General features: G+C 44.0%; 1 protein-coding gene across 1 annotated transcript in view; it reads right to left on the reverse strand.

Moving 5' to 3' along the window:
- elac2 (elaC ribonuclease Z 2) overlaps window positions 1–20554 on the reverse strand; it is a 32223-nt gene that overhangs the window by 6227 nt on the left and 5442 nt on the right. The window contains 16 exon segments of the mRNA XM_030142154.1: window positions 224–344; window positions 1325–1424; window positions 4584–4693; window positions 5286–5324; window positions 6918–7056; window positions 9710–9797; window positions 10186–10307; window positions 12612–12697; window positions 13436–13574; window positions 13648–13746; window positions 13830–13942; window positions 14562–14634; window positions 17516–17574; window positions 18176–18252; window positions 19256–19345; window positions 19424–19492. Coding sequence (XP_029998014.1) covers window positions 224–344; window positions 1325–1424; window positions 4584–4693; window positions 5286–5324; window positions 6918–7056; window positions 9710–9797; window positions 10186–10307; window positions 12612–12697; window positions 13436–13574; window positions 13648–13746; window positions 13830–13942; window positions 14562–14634; window positions 17516–17574; window positions 18176–18252; window positions 19256–19345; window positions 19424–19492 — 1524 coding nt within the window.

Raw genomic sequence — 20554 nt, forward strand, 5'->3', positions numbered from 1 at the left:
TTATTGTTTTGTATCCAGACCCCTGGTAGAAAAAAAACACCTGAATTCAACGGGTCCACAGACTTTTGTCCACATAGTGTATTTGTGTTCAAATCTAGGAAGTAAAAGGAAAAAGCTGACAGAAAATGAAAAGTGGAGTCAAGTACAAGTACCTGAAAACTCAAATAAATTTAAGTGTAGTACTGCAGTGTGTACTTGGTTCCTTCCTTTGTCTGGTACTGACCGATGTGTACGAATGCGTCGCAGGGCATGGTGTCGCCAGAAAACGCCATCTTCCATCCGGACTGATGAGTGAAGCTGCAGGCGAAGGCGTTTCTACAGTGACGAACCAAACACGTCTGAAACTGAAACACAGAACGGACACGTGACGCTGAGGAACTCCACCAACGCTGATGCAGGCGGTTCCCAAAGTGACGGTGGAAGTCCAGCTTCGAATTCTGCCAGATGGTATTTATTCCTGTTCCTGTTGCACTGAGAACATCTGCAGCAAAAACGGAGCCAAGAGGACGCCAGGTAAAGGCTGGCCCACTTCCAGTTCTGACTGTTTACGTAAGAATGTGTAACTCTGGCAGAAACAGAACTGAACAAACCAGATGAATGTGCTGGTTCCTAATGTGTCCCAGTCCTCCTGCTGCATGTGCTCCAACAGTTCAAACTGTAGATCCCAGGGATCAGGACTGGTTCTCTTTGGTTCTTCATTCGGCACAGGTTGTTGACAGCAGTGAATCAGGCCAAGGCCTCTGTGTGCACTGATGACCTTCAACCAACAGACTGTCTGTTCACATTCTCATCTGGGGGAATGGAGCTCCCATCCTCAGGGTTACTGGTTCATTTGACCTTCAGTCAGAACTTCACAGAAGTGGACTGAGCGCTGACCGTCCAGGCTACAGATGTAGTCGGACTGTTCTTGTGGAAGTCAGACTTGGCGTCCAGTCTGTGGAGCGTCTTTTCCCTCCTTTTCTTCAACATCAATGCGAGCGTCCGAAAATGCCAGGGCGACCAGTTCTTCTGACAGATTCCACAGATGTGGTCCAGTGCTCTTCAGTGCAGCATCTGCAACGCTTTTATCTGGATATGGATGCAAACTCTGGGTCCAGTCCACGTCCTTCTTTAGAACATGTGTTTCCAGGGAAACCTCATGCACATACATGATGTGGACCAAACAGAGGTGGAAAACTGTTCCATCCTTAAATGTGCAGCTGTTGACTCCATTTTTGGTGCAGATGTTTCTGATATCAACTGGAACAAGGCAAAAAGCCATCTGGCAAAATTTGGTGAAAGTTTATTTTGTGAACCACCCTAACGCTGATGTGACGTCACAGACCTGCTCCAGGTCGTTTTCTTCAGAAGCGCTCGGATGAAGGACTGTGTCGTCGGTTTGTGTCGTGTCGGCGTCGTCACACAGAGATCTGTTTGGGATGAAACTGAAAAACAAGAAACATGAGTCTGCAGCGGCACGGTGTGGGGTGTAAAGGTCAGTATACAGCAAAATATGAAGTTAAAGAGGCGTTACAGCTCCACAGGAACACAACAGTAACAGCCTGGTTATTACAGTTCAAAAAACTGGATAAACCAAGCATCAGGAACTGTTAGAATGGACAGAGCTTGTTGGATAAATGTGTTAGGGTTTTTTCAGACCCTCCATCAGGGTAAATCCAGAGGTGTTCTTCTGATTGTTGGACACAGTGTGGATCACAGGAGGCCAGTCCTTCTCATGTGTTCTGGGACTGAACCAACACTGGAGGACAGCCACAGGACTTGAATATGGGTCTGCAAGTTTCCTGTTCCCTAGACCTGTGTAAACCTGTATCTTGGTCATGTCTCAGTACTGGAAGCAGAGGAGGATACAAAAGGATTCCAGGCACTTTAAAGCAGCCAGCAACACATCTATTAGAAGAAGGAGGTTAAATCCAACTGCACCAACATTAGACCGGTACCAGACCGTCTGCAATTTACAAAATGGAAAACATGGACCGACTCTGACAGAGTCCAGAGGGATACATCTGACCATATTTGGACAAATGGATTCAGTTTGGGATCCTCTAGCCGCCCAGGACTGTGTCACTAAGAATTTCTTCGTTATAATCTCTCTGTCTTTGTTCTTTGAGAATGTTTGACTCGTGCATAAACGTGTGTCATGTTTAAAGAACCCAGAGGAACTGAAACTGTGACTGTCTTTTGTTTTAAAGTGAGAAATACCAAAACTGTAGCACCCACTTCATGTGATCTTTGTTTTTTTGTTTGACACTGTGGTATGTATAAAATGAGAAAAACAAAAAGGACTCTAATAGATTACATATGTATGAATGTTAATGCAGATATCTTGCTCCTTTTCCAATCGAAACAAAATAAAAACCCCAAAAACTAAGGATCAGGATCAACAAAGACCAGAAACAATCTGATATGAACAAAAACATCCTATTAATTCTCATCTTTAATATGAGGATGTGTTCAACTACAGATAAAAGTGTATTTATTGACCTTCTATTATTTCAGTGTTAATATTCAGATTTCATTACATGCTTTAATGAAAGTTTATTTTAGTGATGTGATTCAACAGTTTGGTAACCATGGTAACAGTGACGCTCTACGTCTGTTAAATAAACAGGATACAGAACAAAAAGGGAAAAACTAATATTTGCTCTTTGTGATAACGTACAATTTTCTTTTTACAAAAAATGAGCAAATAGGCTAATTTCAATCTCATGATAATGATAAACTTGATTTCAAACATAACTTTATTTTCTAATGCACTTTAAGAACCTTACAGCTGGCCAAAGTGTCGTACACCAAACATAAAACAAGGGATTCAAGAAGTAAATAAGAAGTAGAAATAAAATATGAAGGTGAACAAAAGGCAAAAAGAAATTACAAATTTAAAAGGCAATTAAAAAAAAAAAGTCACACAATGTACAACTACAAGCCCATTTGGTCCTACATTAAATTTATATAAATAAGGTATACATTCCATAAAAAAGAAGAATAGGCCAGTTATTAAATTACTGAAAAAGAAAACAACTGAAAACATACTATCAGTAACTATTACTGTTGTACTTTGGTTCATTGTTACTGGATTTCTTCTTAGATTTTGTGATGTTTTCATACTTTTTTATATGTGGTTCCATTCTACTGCACAACATGACATGCTCTAGATCACAGGTGTCAAACATGTGGCCCACGGGCCAAATCCAGTCCACCAAAGGGTCCAGTCCGGCCCTCCAAAGGGTCCAGTCCAACCCACCAAAGGGTCCAGTCCGGCCCACCGAAGGGTCCAGTCCAACCCACCGAAGGGTCCAGTCCGGCCCACCGAAGGGTCCAGTCCGGCCCACCGAAGGGTCCAGTCCAACCCTCCGAAGGGTCCAGTCCGGCCCACCGAAGGGTCCAGTCCAACCCACCGAAGGGTCCAGTCCGGCCCACCGAAGGGTCCAGTCCAACCCACCGAAGGGTCCAGTCCGGCCCACCAAAGGGTCCAGTCCAACCCACCAAAGGGTCCAGTCCGAGTAACTATTACTGTTGTACTTTGGTTCATTGTTACTGGATTTCTTCTTAGATTTTGTGATGTTTTCATACTTTTTTATATGTGGTTCCATTCTACTGCACAACATGACACGCTCTAGATCACAGGTGTCAAACATGTGGCCCACGGGCCAAATCCAGTCCACCAAAGGGTCCAGTCCGGCCCACCAAAGGGTCCAGTCCAACCCACCAAAGGGTCCAGTCCGGCCCACCGAAGGGTCCAGTCCAACCCTCCAAAGGGTCCAGTCCGACCCACCAAAGGGTCCAGTCCGACCCTGGGATGAATTAGTGAAATGCAAAAATTCCACTCAGATCTGAACAGTCCTTTTAGTTCCGGTTCCACATTCAGACCAGTTCCGTCTGCAGTGGACAGGACCAGTCTAATACTATCAGAAGAACAGAAATAATGATGACTACAAATGTTTCTGTTTGGAAATGTAAATACTTTCATGTATTTACACTAAAACAAAGTAGAATTTCATAAAAAATGTGAATAACCTGAACAAATATGAACAACCTGAAATATCTTAAGAGAAGTCAGTACAATTGTACCAATATTCTGTCTGTTCTTAAATGTTGTGTGTGTTTGTAGATCCACTGTGATCCGTACGTGATCATGAACATGTGGAAATGATGAACTGAGGCAGAACAGTGTTCAGATGACACTGGTGTGTTCAGTTTGTTCATGTTCTTCACATCTTTTGAAAGGACAGTTTGTAGATGGAAACCTGTTCACTGTTTAATTTACTTTTTTTCGCTGTAAAACAGATAAAAGTTTGGAGTGGACCTTATTTCTCTATTCTTCTGTTCTTATTTTCCTGGTTGGGCCCACTGCAGATCAGACTGAGCTGAACGTGGAACTGAACTAACAGGAGCTGGACAGCCCCGCTCCAGTGAAATGTTTCATATTTAGTTTTTCTCTAGAGTCAAACCCCCCCCCCCCCCCCCTCTATATCTGTGAATAATTTCTGTGTGTTACTTGGAAGTCATAATATAATCTATAACAATAATGACATTAAACCAACATCCTGGAGGAAAGTGTGTGTGTTGCGTTCAGGTTCACGTACTTGATGTGGTGGATGACCTCCTCACAGGCGTAGTGATACTGCATGAGCCACGTTAAGATCCGCCCTGGACCGACCAGGTAGACCCGGCTGAACGCTTTCCCTAAAGTCGACTGAGAAACGGAAGAACGAGCCACATTTAACCATGGCAACAAACAACGGAACGGATAAACAAACAAACGGCAGCTGCGATGTAAATAAAGACACTATTTCCATCGTAATTAACATCAGGACAGCAGTTTCAGAGACGCCTTTTTGAACAGAACAGTCTGTGAAGGACACTTTTACTGACTGTGAAGACCGTTAAACACATCATAAAAGAGGAAAAAGCAATACTTTTACAGTAAAAAAAAAGGAGACTGCAGAGTTTACGAATGTCCCTGAAGGCATCATGAACGAAACTCTCTGTAAATGATGTTTTTGGGTCATTTGATTCCAGGACTATTTTGTGTTTAAATTTGACCCACATTTAGGACTTTGAGTGGTTTATTTCAGGCCTCATGTCTGAACAGGTTTAGGTTTACTGAATCTGCCTCATTTTAAGACATTTTAAGGCCTTGAAAACAGTCGATTTGACTTTAACCGGGGCCTGAGCCTTGTGATCAGCAGGAAAACTCAGGATAAACAGGAAATCTGGAAGTTTCTGTTGGAAATTAAAGCGCTTCTTATGTGTGGATGATGTGTTTTCTCGTGTCTGGTTCATACCAGCGCTCTCTCCCTCTGATACAGCAGCTTTATCAGCCCCTGAAACACAAGCACAACACATGATATTAACATGAGAACCCATTCTAGAACATGTTGAAGGTACCATCACATCCACACAAGTAGGGCTGTAAGAAAATATGGGTTCTGCTATATATCACAATATTTAATTTCACAATACTGTGTCAGTATTAAAAAGTACTGAATCGACATTTTTAGGTACTTATTCAAATGCAGATATGACGGGGGTTCATTTTTGGGTTTTTTTGGGGAGGGGGGTTATATTTTATTCTTCTTTCACACTCTTTTATTCAATAATGTTGGTTCCTTTGTTGGATTGAACTCAAATCCTGTTCTGATGTTAGTTGTGAACTAATAGAATCCTGAACATTTGAACAGGATCTGATAACTGGAATGTCTGGAAAACAGAATTTCAGTTTGAACACAGTTGGAACATTTGCTGATAGAACATTAGATCCTGTTGGAATCAAATACAAATGTGTTTAGGATTTGTGCAGATTTATGCTGGAATTCAATTCTTCCAGGAAATAATCATTAAAAAAACAGAAACAAACCAAAAATGTCCTTTTTAACAGTATCATGATATGTTGATCCTAGTGTTGTGATTTGTATGGTATCACCAGATTCTTGCCGACACAGCCTTAAACACAAATGTACATTTCCATAAACTTAGAGATGGAACAGGTGGGTTTAGCCTTTTTTAATTAATACATGAAACAGGATATGAAACACCTTTTTTCAATAAATTGTAACACAATAATGGAATTGAAGTGACTGATCTGCTGAACTGACCCACAGCGTCTTGAATAGTCCAATATTCCCACAATGCAACAGTCACTTTGGAGCTTTTCCAAATTTCTGCTCAAACTACTACGTATCAAATTATTATTTATTCCAATTACTATTTCTAATGTGGCTTATTGCTGATGCAATTTCCTTTTTCTTCCAATTCTTCTAATCTAATTGTCTGTCATTTTTGCCTTGAAACATATTCTACATTATTTTTGTCTGTTTTGTTTCATGACTTTAATTTTCTTATGTCTTTTGCTTTTTTTTTTGGTTGTCATTCCAGCTGTTTTTTCCTCTGCATGTCACATGGTTTAAACTCTTCCATGGAACACTTTTCTTTCTGTAATTTCTATTTCATTATTTATATTTACCCGATCAAACAGCTCTGTGAGCCTTTCGAGGCCTCAGTTTGGGACACAGCCTTAAAACACTACATGGATAGTGGTAGAAAAAAAACACAAGAGGGCATGTAGACCAATGTGGAAAAGAAAAAAAAAAGATTCTTCTGTCTCAGGTATACTGGATGTTGTACTTCTACACTGTTTATTTATATATGAGCCTACAGCGCCCCCTACTGAACATCACTTTATGGAAATGCACATACATGTCTATATTCAAACTGGTCCTCCATGTCCAGCTGCAGATTTCTTTTCTTTCTTTTTTTTTACTTTATGTATAGAACACTTTGAATATTTTAGACAGACAGTAACACTCAGCATATGGTAGAAAATAGAAATACACCAAAAACAGAGTAAACATGGAGGGTCACACCTGAACGTGAACTCTCTTCTCACCCTCCACCCAGATCAGCTGCACATTTCTTACCGTGTGATGGTCGGCGTGCATGTGTGAGATGAAGACGGTGGAGATTTTGGCCAAAGCCTCGTCGACGTCGTCGCCATAGTGACGGCAGAGCTGACCAAAGGTTCCCTCCCCACAGTCCAGCAGCAGAGACTGAGTGGAGCTGCACACCAAAGGTTAACACTGGTAAGGTGGGTTCAGCACAAGGGAACTTTACAGCACAGGGGGCAAACATACGGCCCAGGGGCCAACTCTGGCCCCCCAAAGGGTCCAGTCCAGTCCCCAAAGGGTCCAGTCCGTTCCACCAAAGGTCCAGCCCGGCCCCCCAAAGGGCCCAGTCCAGCCCCCCAAAGGGTCCAGTCCAGTCCCCCAAAGGGTCCAGTCCGGCCCACCAAAGGGTCCAGTCCGGCCCCCCAAAGGGTCCAGTCCGGCCCACAAAGGGGTCCAGTCCAGTCCACCAAAGGGTCCAGTCCGGCCCACCAAAGGGTCCAGTCCGGTCCACCAAAGGGTCCAGTCCAGTCCACTAAAGGGTCCAGTCCACCAAAGGGTCCAGTCCAGTCCACCAAAGGGTCCAGTCCGGCCCACCAAAGGGTCCAGTCCGGCCCACCAAAGGGTCCAGTCCGGCCCCCCAAAGGGTCCAGTCCGGCCCTGGGATGAATGTGTGAAATGTAAAAATGACACTGAAGATCTGAATCCTTTTAGTTCCGGTTCCACATGCAGACCAGTTTAATCTGCAGTCTAATTTAGTCTAATCTAATTTAACTGAATGTGGAACTGAACTAACAGGAGTTTGACAGAACTGCTTTGCCCTGCTGTGTTAGAGTTAAGGATTAACTCTGAATTTAAAGGAGAGTTAAGGCCATTATGTAGGACGGCCACATTTAAGACTTTTACACTATGGCAGTTCTGTCAAACTCCTGTTAGTTCAGTTCCACATTCAGCTAAATCTGATCTGCAGTGGACCAGACCAGTAAAATAAGAACAGAATAATATAGAAATAATGACAACTCCAAACTTTCCTCTATGTTTTAGAGCGAAAAAAGTTAAATTATGTGATGAAAATGTTTACATCTGCCAAATATCCTTTAAAATAATGTGAATAACATGAACAAACTCCAATTTCTTAAGAAAACTAAGTGGAATTTTAACACTATTCAGCCTCAGTTTATCATTTCCACATGTACATTATAACGCACAGATCACAGTGGATCTACAAACACACCAAACATTTAATAACAGGCAGAATATTGGAAAACTTGCAATTCAGACATTTCAAAATGTTCATATTTGTTCAGGTTATTTGCGTTTTTGTGAAATGATAGTTTGTTTTAGTGTAATACAGTAAATGACATGAAAATGTTTATATTTACAAGAGAAAAATGTGGAGTATTTCTAGGTTATTCTGATAATATTTGACTGATCCGACCCACTGCAGATTACAATGGGAACCTGAACTAAAATGATTAATATCATCAGCACATTTTGCATTTCACCAATTCCTCCCAGGGCCGGACTGGACCCTTTGGAGGGTTGGACTGGACCCTTTAGTGGGCCGGACTGGACCCTTTAGTAGGCCGGACTGGACCCTTTGGAGGGTTGGACTGGACCCTTTAGTGGGCCGGACTGGACCCTTTAGTGGCCGGACTGGACCCTTTGGAGGGTTGGACTGGACCCTTTAGTGGGCCGGACTGGACCCTTTGGAGGGTTGGACTGACCCTTTAGTAGGCCGGACTGGACCCTTTGGAGGGTTGGACTGGACCCTTTAGTAGGCCGGACTGGACCCTTTGGAGGGTTGGACTGGACCCTTTAGTGGGCCGGACTGGACCCTTTAGTAGGCCGGACTGGACCCTTTGGAGGGTTGGACTGGACCCTTTAGTAGGCCGGACTGGACCCTTTGGGGGGCCGGACCGGACCCTTTGGAGGGTTGGATTTGGACCCCAGGACGCATGTTTGACACCTGGTATATGGTATATGTTGTCTATAAATTAAACCAACTAATAAATACGTACCAGTGACTTTGTGGAGCTCATGCCTTTGTAACTGATTTCAACTGGTTTATGTTTGGACTTTGCTTCAATTCCACATTCAGTCTGTTCCATAGTTTAACCATTTTTTACTCCTGACCCCATTTTAACATCACAAATTTCTGGCAACTCCTGACATTCAAAACAGAGACTTTTTTTTTCCCTAAAATGTTTTGTTTTTGAACATGCAATAGTTTGCTATACTATGTTGCAAATAAATGTAATTTTTTTTTCTCCTAAAATAAAGGTAAATGTTAGAGGACATTCAGTCTGTATAATGTCTATTATTGTGGACAGAGGCAGGAAATCCAGGTGTAGATTAAAGGCTCAGGATCTGTCCAGTCAGTCCAGCTGGGATTTACAAGGAGGACAATTAATACTGAACAAACAAGAACTGAAACTATGAATGATGACAGAGCTGCAGCATCTGAAACTGACCACAGTGAACATGTGACACACAAACAAAACCAAAGTGCTGCAGTTTCACAACCACAGTTTGTCTGGTATGGATTGGGATTGTCTCTGTCAACTGACCATATATTTTTTATTAGTAAGTTTTTATTTTTATCAATTACTAGAAATTTTCAGGTGACCCCATGTGGGGTCCTGACCCAACAGCTGAAAAAACACTGGTTTAACTCAAAGACACAAACACAAAAACATATGGTTGTATGAGACATCTTTGAAAACTCAGTTTACTCTCTCCTTCCTCCCTCCTTCCTCCCCTCCCTCCCTTCTTCATCTCCGTTCACTTTTTCACCCCTTTCCTGGTACTTCCTTGTAAATCCATACCTGATGTTGACCAAAGTTCCGCTGACGTTTCTAATCTTCATGGGCAGAGCTGATCCTGTTCCTAAGAAAACCACCTCTGGGTATCGATCTGCAGTGGAAAACAAAAAACCGTTAGTCCAGTCACAACAGCACCGTTTAGTTCAAACCAAGACCAACATTCATCTGTCCAAGTCTTAACTTTGAATCTTATCCAAAAACATGTATAATACATTTAAATTCATCTGTCCTGGTGGTAAAGAACATGGGAGTCCAATCTGTGGAATCAGGTGAACGGTCGACAAGAAATGGGTTGTTTTTATTTTTTTAATCAGATAAAATAAATGAAACTAAAGACGCCAAAGTAATTATCTAATCTGATGGATGGTGCATGGTTACTGAAGGAATGAATGACGACATGACAGATGATAAAAAAACAGACCCAACAGCGAAAAGCCTCCACACTGACGTTACAGAAGTCTGAAGTGTTGAAACCTCACCGGACATCTCTGCAGCGTCGACGGAACAAGCCTTCCGACATTTCTCCACTTCCTCCATGAAGTTCGGAACCTCAGACGCTTCTTGAAACAAACTCGTCTGCGTTACAGGAGGAACGGCGTCTCTGATCGACCACAACAGAGTCCAGACAAACAACACAGGCTGTAAAAACCCTGAGGATGACCCCCAGAACCCACCTCCCATCTGACCACGATCAACCTTATTTCAAACACAAGTGGGAATAAAATATAAAGGTGAACAAAAGAGAATTACAAATTTAAACAGAACACTCCAGAATACTGAGGCAACAACAACAGAAAATCACACAATGTACTATTTAATTGTGGCTCTTAACAGCACTTTATGTCCCAAATGGAGTAAGAAGCAGCAGCAGCTTATATTGTCCTTATATTGTACAAAAAGAACAGGCCATTTATGAAATAACGGAAAAAACAGAACACATTATAACATACCAACAATAACTACTACTGCTGGACTCCTGTTCAGTGTTAGTATATCTCTGGAAAATAAGACAAACCACTCCATAACATGAGATGCACATCTTTTACAGATTTGTTCTAGTCAAATGTTCATATTTAGTTCCTCTATCTGTGAATGTTTTCATATGTTATTTGGAATTCATTTCTTGCCTTCTATAATATCTGTGCGGTTTTAAATTCCATCAGATCCCTTCATTTGAACGTATGTGAGAGTAAATATATGCTGTGTTTCCACTGCGTGGTACCGACTGGACTGGACTGGACTGGACTAGACTGGACAAGACTAGACTGGACTAGACTGGACTGGACTGGACTGGACAAGACTAGACTGGACTGGACTGAACTGGACTAGACTGGACTAGACTGGACTGGACAAGACTAGACTGGACTGGACTGGACTGGACTGGACTGAACTGGACTAGACTGGACTAGACTGGACTGGACTGAACTGGACTAGACTGGACTAGACTGAACTGGACTAGACTGGACTGGACAAGACTAGACTGGACTGGACTGGACTGAACTGGACTAGACTGGACTGGACTGAACTGGACTAGACTGGACTGGACAAGACTAGACTGGACTGGACAGGACTAGACTGAACTGGACTAGACTGGACTAGACTGGACTGGACAAGACTAGACTGGACTAGACTGGACTGGACAAGACTAGACTGGACTAGACTGGACTGAACTGGACTAGACTAGACTAGACTAGACTGGACTGGACTGGACTGGACTGGACTGGACTGGACAGGACAAGACAAGACAAGACAAGACAAGACAAGACAAGACAAGACAAGACAAGACAAGACAAGACAAGACAAGACAAGACAAGACAAGACAAGACAAGACAAGACAAGACAAGACAGGACAGGACTGGACTGGACTGGACTGGACTGGACTGGACTGGACTGGACTGGACTGGACTGGACTAGACTAGACTAGACTAGACTAGACTAGACTAGACTAGACTAGACTGGACTGGACTGGACTGGACTGGACTGGACTGGACTGGACTGGACTGGACTGGACTGGACTGGACTGGACTGGACTGGACTGGACTGGACTGGACTGGACTGGACTGGACTGGACTAGACTAGACTAGACTAGACTAGACTAGACTAGACTAGACTAGACTAGACTAGACTAGACTAGACTAGACTAGACTGGACTGGACTGGACTGGACTGGACAAGACTAGACTAGACTAGACTAGACTAGACTAGACTGGACTGGACTGGACTGGACTGGACTGGACTGGACTGGACTGGACTGGACTGGACTGAACTGGACTGGACTGAACTGGACTCGGCTTTTTTGCGTTTCCATTACGAAAAAGGACCAGGAATCTGGTACCTGGTACTAATTTTTTGGTCTCACCTCCGCCGAGGTTCCAAGTGATACTAAACTGTGATGTAAACACTGCAGACCTCTGATTGGTCAGACAGTTTTCTGTGTGCCCCGCCCTTTTACAAACACAGATGTGTTAGTGGACAGTAAACCTGTGACTCCATGAATCCACATGAGAACAGATAAACTAGACCAGGGTTGGTCCAGATTCAGTCTGTGGTGGAAGACGGAAACATTCAGACCAGACAACAGGCAACCAGTGAGTTTATCAGCAACTGTGAGCAGACGACACAGAAATAACACACCGCATCGCTATGACGACCAGCTACTGTAAAGTCAGTAGTATCTGGAATGGAAACGGTCTGAGGAATACTGAGCCGAGCCGAGCCGGTTCCATGTAGTGGAAACGCGACAATAGTTTATTGGAATGTTCCAGATATCCTGTGTTGTTTCTTATCAGTCTCCCTGTCTTTTGAAGTCATAACGGTTGAATCCTGAGGTCGACGTCGGTCACAAACACTGACAGTTTTAAGACGAGGTTAAAGGTGGAACCCGTCTGTGTTCCCACAGGACCCACCTCTGCCATTCCATCACAGGTCGGAGCTGGAACTTCAGCAAACACTCAGCTCTGACGTTAGGGACGTGAAGGGCAGCCTGACGCTCCTGAAGACGACGACAACAACAACAACAATAACAACAACAATAACAACAACACCGCAATGAGGAAACAAGCAGTTACGGTTTCATTTGAACTCTCTGGGGATTTAACTTGATTTCTGACAAATTCACAGTCTTCTCTTATTTCATCTTCTCTTATTTCATCTTCTCTTACTTTATCTTTTCTTCTCACAGTCCCTTGTAATCCCCCTCTTCCATCTTTTCTCCTTGTATTCCTTGAAAATATGGAACACACCCCACGCTGTAGACTAGGAGCAGTGGGCCTGTCATATCTAACACCCAGGAGCAAATGGGGGGTTGAGTGCCTTGCTCAAGTGCCATCAGCCAACAACTTTCAGCCTGTCTGGGGAACCAAACCGACAACCCTTTGGTCACAAGCTGACTGTCTAGCCTTCTAAGCCACGGCTGCCCCCCCCCCCCCCCCTTTTTTTTTTTTTTTATATGTCCCCTCTGGGGTGGGTGGGGGTGTAAAAGGAGAGTAAAGAGGGGTTAAGTGCCTTGCTCAAGGGCCATCAGCCCACAACTTTCAGCCTGTCTGGGGAACTGGACTGGCCTCCCTTCGGTCACAAGCTGACTCTAGCCGTCCAGGCCACAGCTGCCCCCCCCCCTCTTTTTTTCGGTATATGTCCGCTCTGTATTGAGTAAAAGAATAACACGACTAACGTCACAGACTCGTATTCTGACTGACAGGAGCTGAACTCATGCGTAGTGCGTTTGTTTGACCTTGGCTCTGTAGGATCTGAGTGGTGGGAAGATCCGCGGGTGGATCATGTTCAGCTGGGTCTGGCTCTTGTGGCTCCTGACGTTATGAACCGTCACCACGTTCTCGTTGAGGATCAGGTGTTGTGTGGTGGATGGAAACCTGCACACAGGGTTTGAGTCAGGTTTTTCATCTACTAACGGCCTCACGTCTGGATCTGACCTGGAGTCGTCACCTCTCCATCCAGTCTTTGTACTGATCCGAGTCCAGAACCGACTCCGGACTGATGTGGACCACCAGGGCAGGGGGGTCCTCGGTCCCTCCGGTCTGATACCTGAAGGAAAAAGAAGAGGATTCAAACTGAAGTCAAACACAAGCTGCATTCATGTGTTTGACGCTTAAATATCAGACGCACACCTTCGTAGTTGGTGGTCAGTGCAAACGGCCTGAACGAAGGCCTCAGACGGACACTCCACCACCATGAAGACCGGACCCGGGTCAGTGGGAGTACAGACCTGTTCAGGCCGGATCTAAAGAGAAAAGACCAAAGATGAAGAAACAAAAAACAGACCTGGTGGAACAGGTTTTTGACCACATTTCCATCCTGTTACATGTTTACTTCACTTTAGTTTGACTGTATTTAGTTCATAATGTGTCTCATTCTTCTTTGATATCTTTTGTTTCTAGTTTTATGTTTGTTTTTTATTTTTGTTAACTTTTTATGTCTTGTTACATATTTTACACTTTTGTTACTAGTTTTATGTTCTTTTTTAAATTTTTGTTAAATTTTAATGTCATTTTCTTGTTTTGCATTTTTTCGTATCACTACACTCTCCAGGATAGATATAAACATTTTCTGAAAGTAATGTTACTTTTCATTGTTATTATTTTTCTGGTCCAACCCATTTGAGATCATACTGTTCTGTATGTGGAACCTGAACTAACCTGAGTTCAACACCCATGGTTTAAATGGAGTTTTTTAGGTGTTTAAAGCAGATTAAAAACTCCAACCAACCCTTTCAGAGCCTCGTATGGTCGGTGGTGTTTGGGATCTTCTGTTTTCCCGAGGTCCCTGAACTACTCCTGTCTCACATCCATGACATGGTTTCACAGTGAGTACATTTAGCCTCAGATCAGCGGTCATCTCACCTCTTTCCCTTCGTACATGATGCTCTTCCCGCCTTTCAGAGCGCTGATGAGCGGACCGATCGCCGCCGTTCCACTGATGAACGAAAAGAAAGGTAAGAGTTCTACGTCAGGGATTAAAGCAAAAATTTTCATCTGACTAAAAATTTTCTTCTGGTCAAAATCATTGTCCACTATTAAAAATGATGCAGTACAATACTACTATAGCGTACAAGTTTATCTAGTCAAATTTGGCAATACTGTAAAACCCACTGAATGGGAGAGTGTACAGGTGTAGAAGATCAGTAACATGGAGAGAAAACATGTCATGAGTGGTATTGGTGGGGGTCTGGGGGTCCTCCCACAGAACATTTTTAAAGCTTCAGGTCAGTTCTGGTGTTCTGTGGTTAATTTTAAAGGGGATGAAAACCTGTGAAGCAAGTGAAAATAATAACTAGAAGAAAACCTTACTGCAAAAAATGAGTGGAAAAACTTTCTATTTAACAATTTAGGAACTCCTAAAACATAACTCCAACTCCAACAGCACATGAACTTTGGGGAAAATGTCTGTGTAAATGTAACCCTAACCAACTCATCTGTTATTTCTTTCTGCTTTTGGCACTGAAACCTATTCAGTTTTATCTTGGTACTGTACCACACAGATAGAAATAAGATGCTAAACGGGTCCAAATAAAGCACTTCTGCAGTCGGGCGTGTAATCGCGTAAGGTGGCGGCGCGCACAGCCGCACGCACGGGAAGGGCACATACACACAAACACACAAACACACACACACACACACTAGTCATATACCGTCCAGAGCAGATCAGCTCTGAACCCAAACATGAAGGTCCATGCAGATCAGTTCTGTCTTCTTCCCTTTTCGCTGTGGTTCTTTCAGAATGAAAGCTCCTTGTTCGCACTAAACTCCAGTTAGTCTGGAGGCTGAACTTCAGTGAAGCTGAACTGGTCCATGTGTTTGTGAGGCACAGAATGAGCAGAGTTTCCTTCCAAACAGAAACAGTCATCAGCCTGTCCTCCTGACAGAAGAATACACAAGTCCTCTGATTATCAGCACTGGGAAACCTGTCAGCCCCCTGAGCCTGTGTTCAACACCTGCAGACCCAGGACAGACCCAGGACTGCAGACCCAGGACAGACCCAGGACAGACCCAGGACTGCAGACCCAGGACAGCAGACCCAGGACAGACCCAGGACAGACCCAGGACTGCAGACCCAGGACAGCAGACCCAGGACAGACCCAGGACTGCAGACCCAGGACTGCAGACCCAGGACAGCAGACCCAGGACTGCAGACCCAGGACAGCAGACCCAGGACAGCAGACCCAGGACAGACCCAGGACAGACCCAGGACAGACCCAGGACTGCAGACCCAGGACAGACCCAGGACTGCAGACCCAGGACTGCAGACCCAGGACTGCAGACCCAGGACTGCAGACCCAGGACTGCAGACCCAGGACAGACCCAGGACTGCAGACCCAGGACAGCAGACCCAGGACAGACCCAGGACAGCAGACCCAGGACAGCAGACCCAGGACTGCAGACCCAGGACTGCAGACCCAGGACAGCAGACCCAGGACAGACCCAGGACAGACCCAGGACTGCAGACCCAGGACAGCAGACCCAGGACTGCAGACCCAGGACAGCAGACCCAGGACAGACCCAGGACAGACCCAGGACTGCAGACCCAGGACAGCAGACCCAGGACTGCAGACCCAGGACAGCAGACCCAGGACAGACCCAGGACAGACCCAGGACTGCAGACCCAGGACAGCAGACCCAGGACAGACCCAGGACAGACCCAGGACTGCAGACCCAGGACAGCAGACCCAGGACTGCAGACCCAGGACAGCAGACCCAGGACAGCAGACCCAGGACAGCAGACCCAGGACTGCAGACCCAGGACAGACCCAGGACTGCAGACCCAGGACTGCAGACCCAGGACTGCAGACCCAGGACAGACCCAGGACTGCAGACCCAGGACAGCAGACCCAGGACAGACCCAGGACAGACCCAGGACTGCAGACCCAGGACAGCAGACCCAGGACAGACCCAGGACTGCAGACCCAGGACTGCAGACCCAGGACAGCAGACCCAGGACAGACCCAGGACAGACCCAGGACTGCAGACCCAGGACAGCAGACCCAGGACTGCAGACCCAGGACTGCAGACCCAGGACAGCAGACCCAGGACAGACCCAGGACAGACCCAGGACAGACCCAGGACTGCAGACCCAGGACAGCAGACCCAGGACAGCAGACCCAGGACAGCAGACCCAGGACAGACCCAGGACTGCAGACCCAGGACAGACCCAGGACTGCAGACCCAGGACTGCAGACCCAGGACTGCAGACCCAGGACAGACCCAGGACTGCAGACCCAGGACAGCAGACCCAGGACAGCAGACCCAGGACTGCAGACCCAGGACTGCAGACCCAGGACAGACCCAGGACTGCAGACCCAGGACAGCAGACCCAGGACAGACCCAGGACAGCAGACCCAGGACAGCAGACCCAGGACAGCAGACCCAGGACTGCAGACCCAGGACAGGATCGCGGTGCCGACTGGACTCCGCCAAACACATGGGGAAGTTACTTCAATATGACTTTTTTGCCCCCTCAATTTTTCCATTTGACGGAAATCAGTCGTGGTGACGGAGAACTTTAATCCCTGTTCTACGTCCACAGACAGAACATGTAACAGTGGATATTTACAACAATAGAATGATGAAACACAGATGGACTCCACCTGTTTCAGGACATTAGTATAAGTTTGTGATCATGTAGGATTAACTTTACACTGAAACTGAAACACATGGAACAAATAGAATCCTAATAAAGTACAAACAGTCACTGTGCATCTCCTCCTCCTCTGAATGTGTCTCATATAAAGTGCATTCATCTGTTTTGTAAATAATAAAAGCCAGTACAATAACAGTAAATTCCACATAAATCCACTCACACAGGCAGACCCAGCTCCTTCGCCTGCATGACCAGGAAATTTCCTTTCTTGGGATGAAGCTGCAAAAAAAAAAAAAAAAAAAAAAAAAAAAAAAAAAAAAAAAAAAAAAAAAGGTTCAAAACGCTGTTGTTGAGATAATTGGGGTAAAATATTAGAAATGGTTCCATGAAATACCAGAACGTGTGTGAAAACACAGCAGGACAAGTGAAATTTGTCTTAAATATCAAAAACATGTAAGAATTTAATCAAATAAAACTCAATGAACCAAAAAAAGAAAGCAGAAAAAGAACAAACTGTTTAATGTCAACTTTATATCACTTATTGCTCTTTTTCAACAAGTTTTGTTGCCGCCACAGTCTGATATAAAACAAAGGGACTTCATATTAAAAAAAAACAGTAAAATGAAATATTGTCGTTATACAAATGATTTTATTGTGAGTCGTAAGTTTTACTTTTTTGCTTCTAAAAGACACTTAAACTTATATATTATTATAACAAATGATTTTCTTGTATTTTTAAGTGTTAATACTGACTCATATTTCCATATTATGCCTGCGTTGTACATGATTCATCTATTTTTTTAGTTTTCTTTTTCTTTTTCCAGTGTGGTGGAGTTTCTGTGGTTTAATAAGAACTGAAGCTGCGGTGGTTTTTACTCACCCTGCAGATAAATGCCACAGTCAAAGACGGGTCTCGTGTAGGTTTTGGTTTTTCACCTGAAGAATCTGGAAAAAGTCATAAATAAATAATGATAATAAAAACAAGATTCAATTATTAACAGGACAAATAAGATACTTTCACATTATATGATGTAGAAATCACAGTGTCCTCCTCCAGTGTGTGTCACATATTTACACAATATAAACGGACTAAGACAGATTCCTAATGACGGTTCTTCCTCCTCTAGAGCTGCAACCCATTCATCCACTCAAAGTGATCCAAAAAAATCCTTCAACCACAGTTCTCCTGAATCCAAACTTTGGTTCCTTCATTTCTCTGCTGTTAAACATTGGTTCCACTGTTGTGTTTCACACGGACGCTTATTGTGACGCATAAAGAAGCTTCAGTTCAGGAAAACTGACACAGAATATTTCCCTTCAATCGAATCCAGTCGATTAATTGAATCAGGAATTTTGGCACCGACTTCAAACACCTGATCAATTAATCGGCTGCAGCTGGATTCTCTTCCTCCTCTTCCTCCTCTTCCTCCTCTTCCTCCTCTTCCTCCTCTTCCTCCTCCTCCCTCCTCTTCTTCCTCTTCTTCCTCCCTCCTCCTCTTTCTTCCTCCTCTTCCTCCTCCTCTTCCTCCCTCCTCCTCCTCCTCTTTCTTCCTCCTCTTTCCTCCTCCTCTTCCTCCCTCCTCCTCCTCCTCTTTCTTCCTCCTCTTCCTCCTCCTCTTCCTCCCTCCTCCTCTTTCTTCCTCCTCTTCCTCCTCCTTCCTCCTCCTCTTCCTCCCTCCTCCTCCTCCTCTTTCTTCCTCCTCTTCCTCCTCCTCTTCCTCCCTCCTCCTCCTCCTCTTTCTTCCTCCTCTTCCTCCTCCTCTTCCTCCCGCCTCCTCCTCCTCTTTCTTCCTCCTCCTCCCTCCTCCTCCTCTTCCTCCCTCCTCCTCCTCCTCCTCCTCTTTCTTCCTCCTCTTCCTCCTCCTTCCTCCTCCTCTTCCTCCCGCCTCCTCCTTCTCTTTCTTCCTCCTCCTCCTCCTCCTCCTCCTCCTCCCTCCTCCTCCCTCCTCCTCCTCCTCACCTGGTTCACAGTTGTCATCCTGAAACTCCTCCAGTCTATCTGAATCAGGACTTCCTGACGTTCTGCTGGGGGACAGTTTGGTTTTCTTGGCTGAAAATCAACAGATAAAATTTTACTGAAAAACCACAAACTGTAGAAACTGAGTCCAATAAATGGGAGTGAACTCACTGAATATGGGAACCTGCAGAACAGTCATGGTGTCATCTGTGTACGTCTGCTCAGTGTACGGTCGAACCGCTACAAACACAAAAACAGTAAATACACAACGATCAAAGATAGTTCAGATATTATTATTATCATTAGTAGTTGTAGTAATAGTAGTAGCAGTAATAGTATTAATAGCATTTATCAGTAACTGAGTTTTAATGAAATGCATCAGTGCTGGTGATAATGAACATAAACATCAACAAATACCTAAAAAAAACCTGCTTTTTCTGAGTGAAAAAATCTGGAAATCTATTTCCCATCACTGTCTTGTTTTAAAGTCATGCTTTTGGATTCATCATTTTTAGTACGACTTAACATCATGAAATACAATAAGATAAGCTAAGATAAGCTAAGCTAAGCTAAGCTAAGCTAAGCTAAGCTAAGATAAGATAAGATAAGATAAGATAAGATAAGATAAGATAAGATAAGATAAGATAAGATAAGAGGCTCTATTGTTAATGTATTTCCATAAGATGAATTTGGGTGCACCTCCAAAAGAGACACTCTAAAAAGTCATACATACATAATCAAAAAAATGAAAAAAACAACAACATGTGCATATTAAAGTAAATAAGTTAAAAGTAAATAAATAAATATTATTGTACATTCACTGTCATGTAAACATTTTCAAGGAATAAAAGGGGAAAAGATGCAAGAGGGCGATTACTTCTGCACGGCACTGTAACAACAAAACCAAAAACAGACACTGGTCTCAGTCAAACTGTTTCAGTTTCAGTGCGTTCATAACTGTTTCAGATTCAGTGCGTTCATAACTGTTTCAGTTTCAGTGCGTTCATAACTGTTTCAGATTCAGTGCGTTCATAACTGTTTCAGATTCAGTGCGTTCATAACTGTTTCAGTTTCAGTGCGTTCATAACTGTTTCAGATTCAGTGCGTTCATAACTGTTTCAGATTCAGTGCGTTCATAACTGTTTCAGTTTCAGTGCGTTCATAACTGTTTCAGATTCAGTGCATTCATAACTGTTTCAGATTCAGTGCGTTCATAACTGTTTCAGTTTCAGTGCGTTCATAACTGTTTCAGATTCAGTGCGTTCATAACTGTTTCAGTTTCAGTGCGTTCATAACTGTTTC

The sequence above is a fragment of the Sphaeramia orbicularis genome, chromosome 8 (genome assembly GCF_902148855.1).
Source record: "Sphaeramia orbicularis chromosome 8, fSphaOr1.1, whole genome shotgun sequence".
Lineage (NCBI taxonomy): Eukaryota > Metazoa > Chordata > Actinopteri > Kurtiformes > Apogonidae > Sphaeramia > Sphaeramia orbicularis.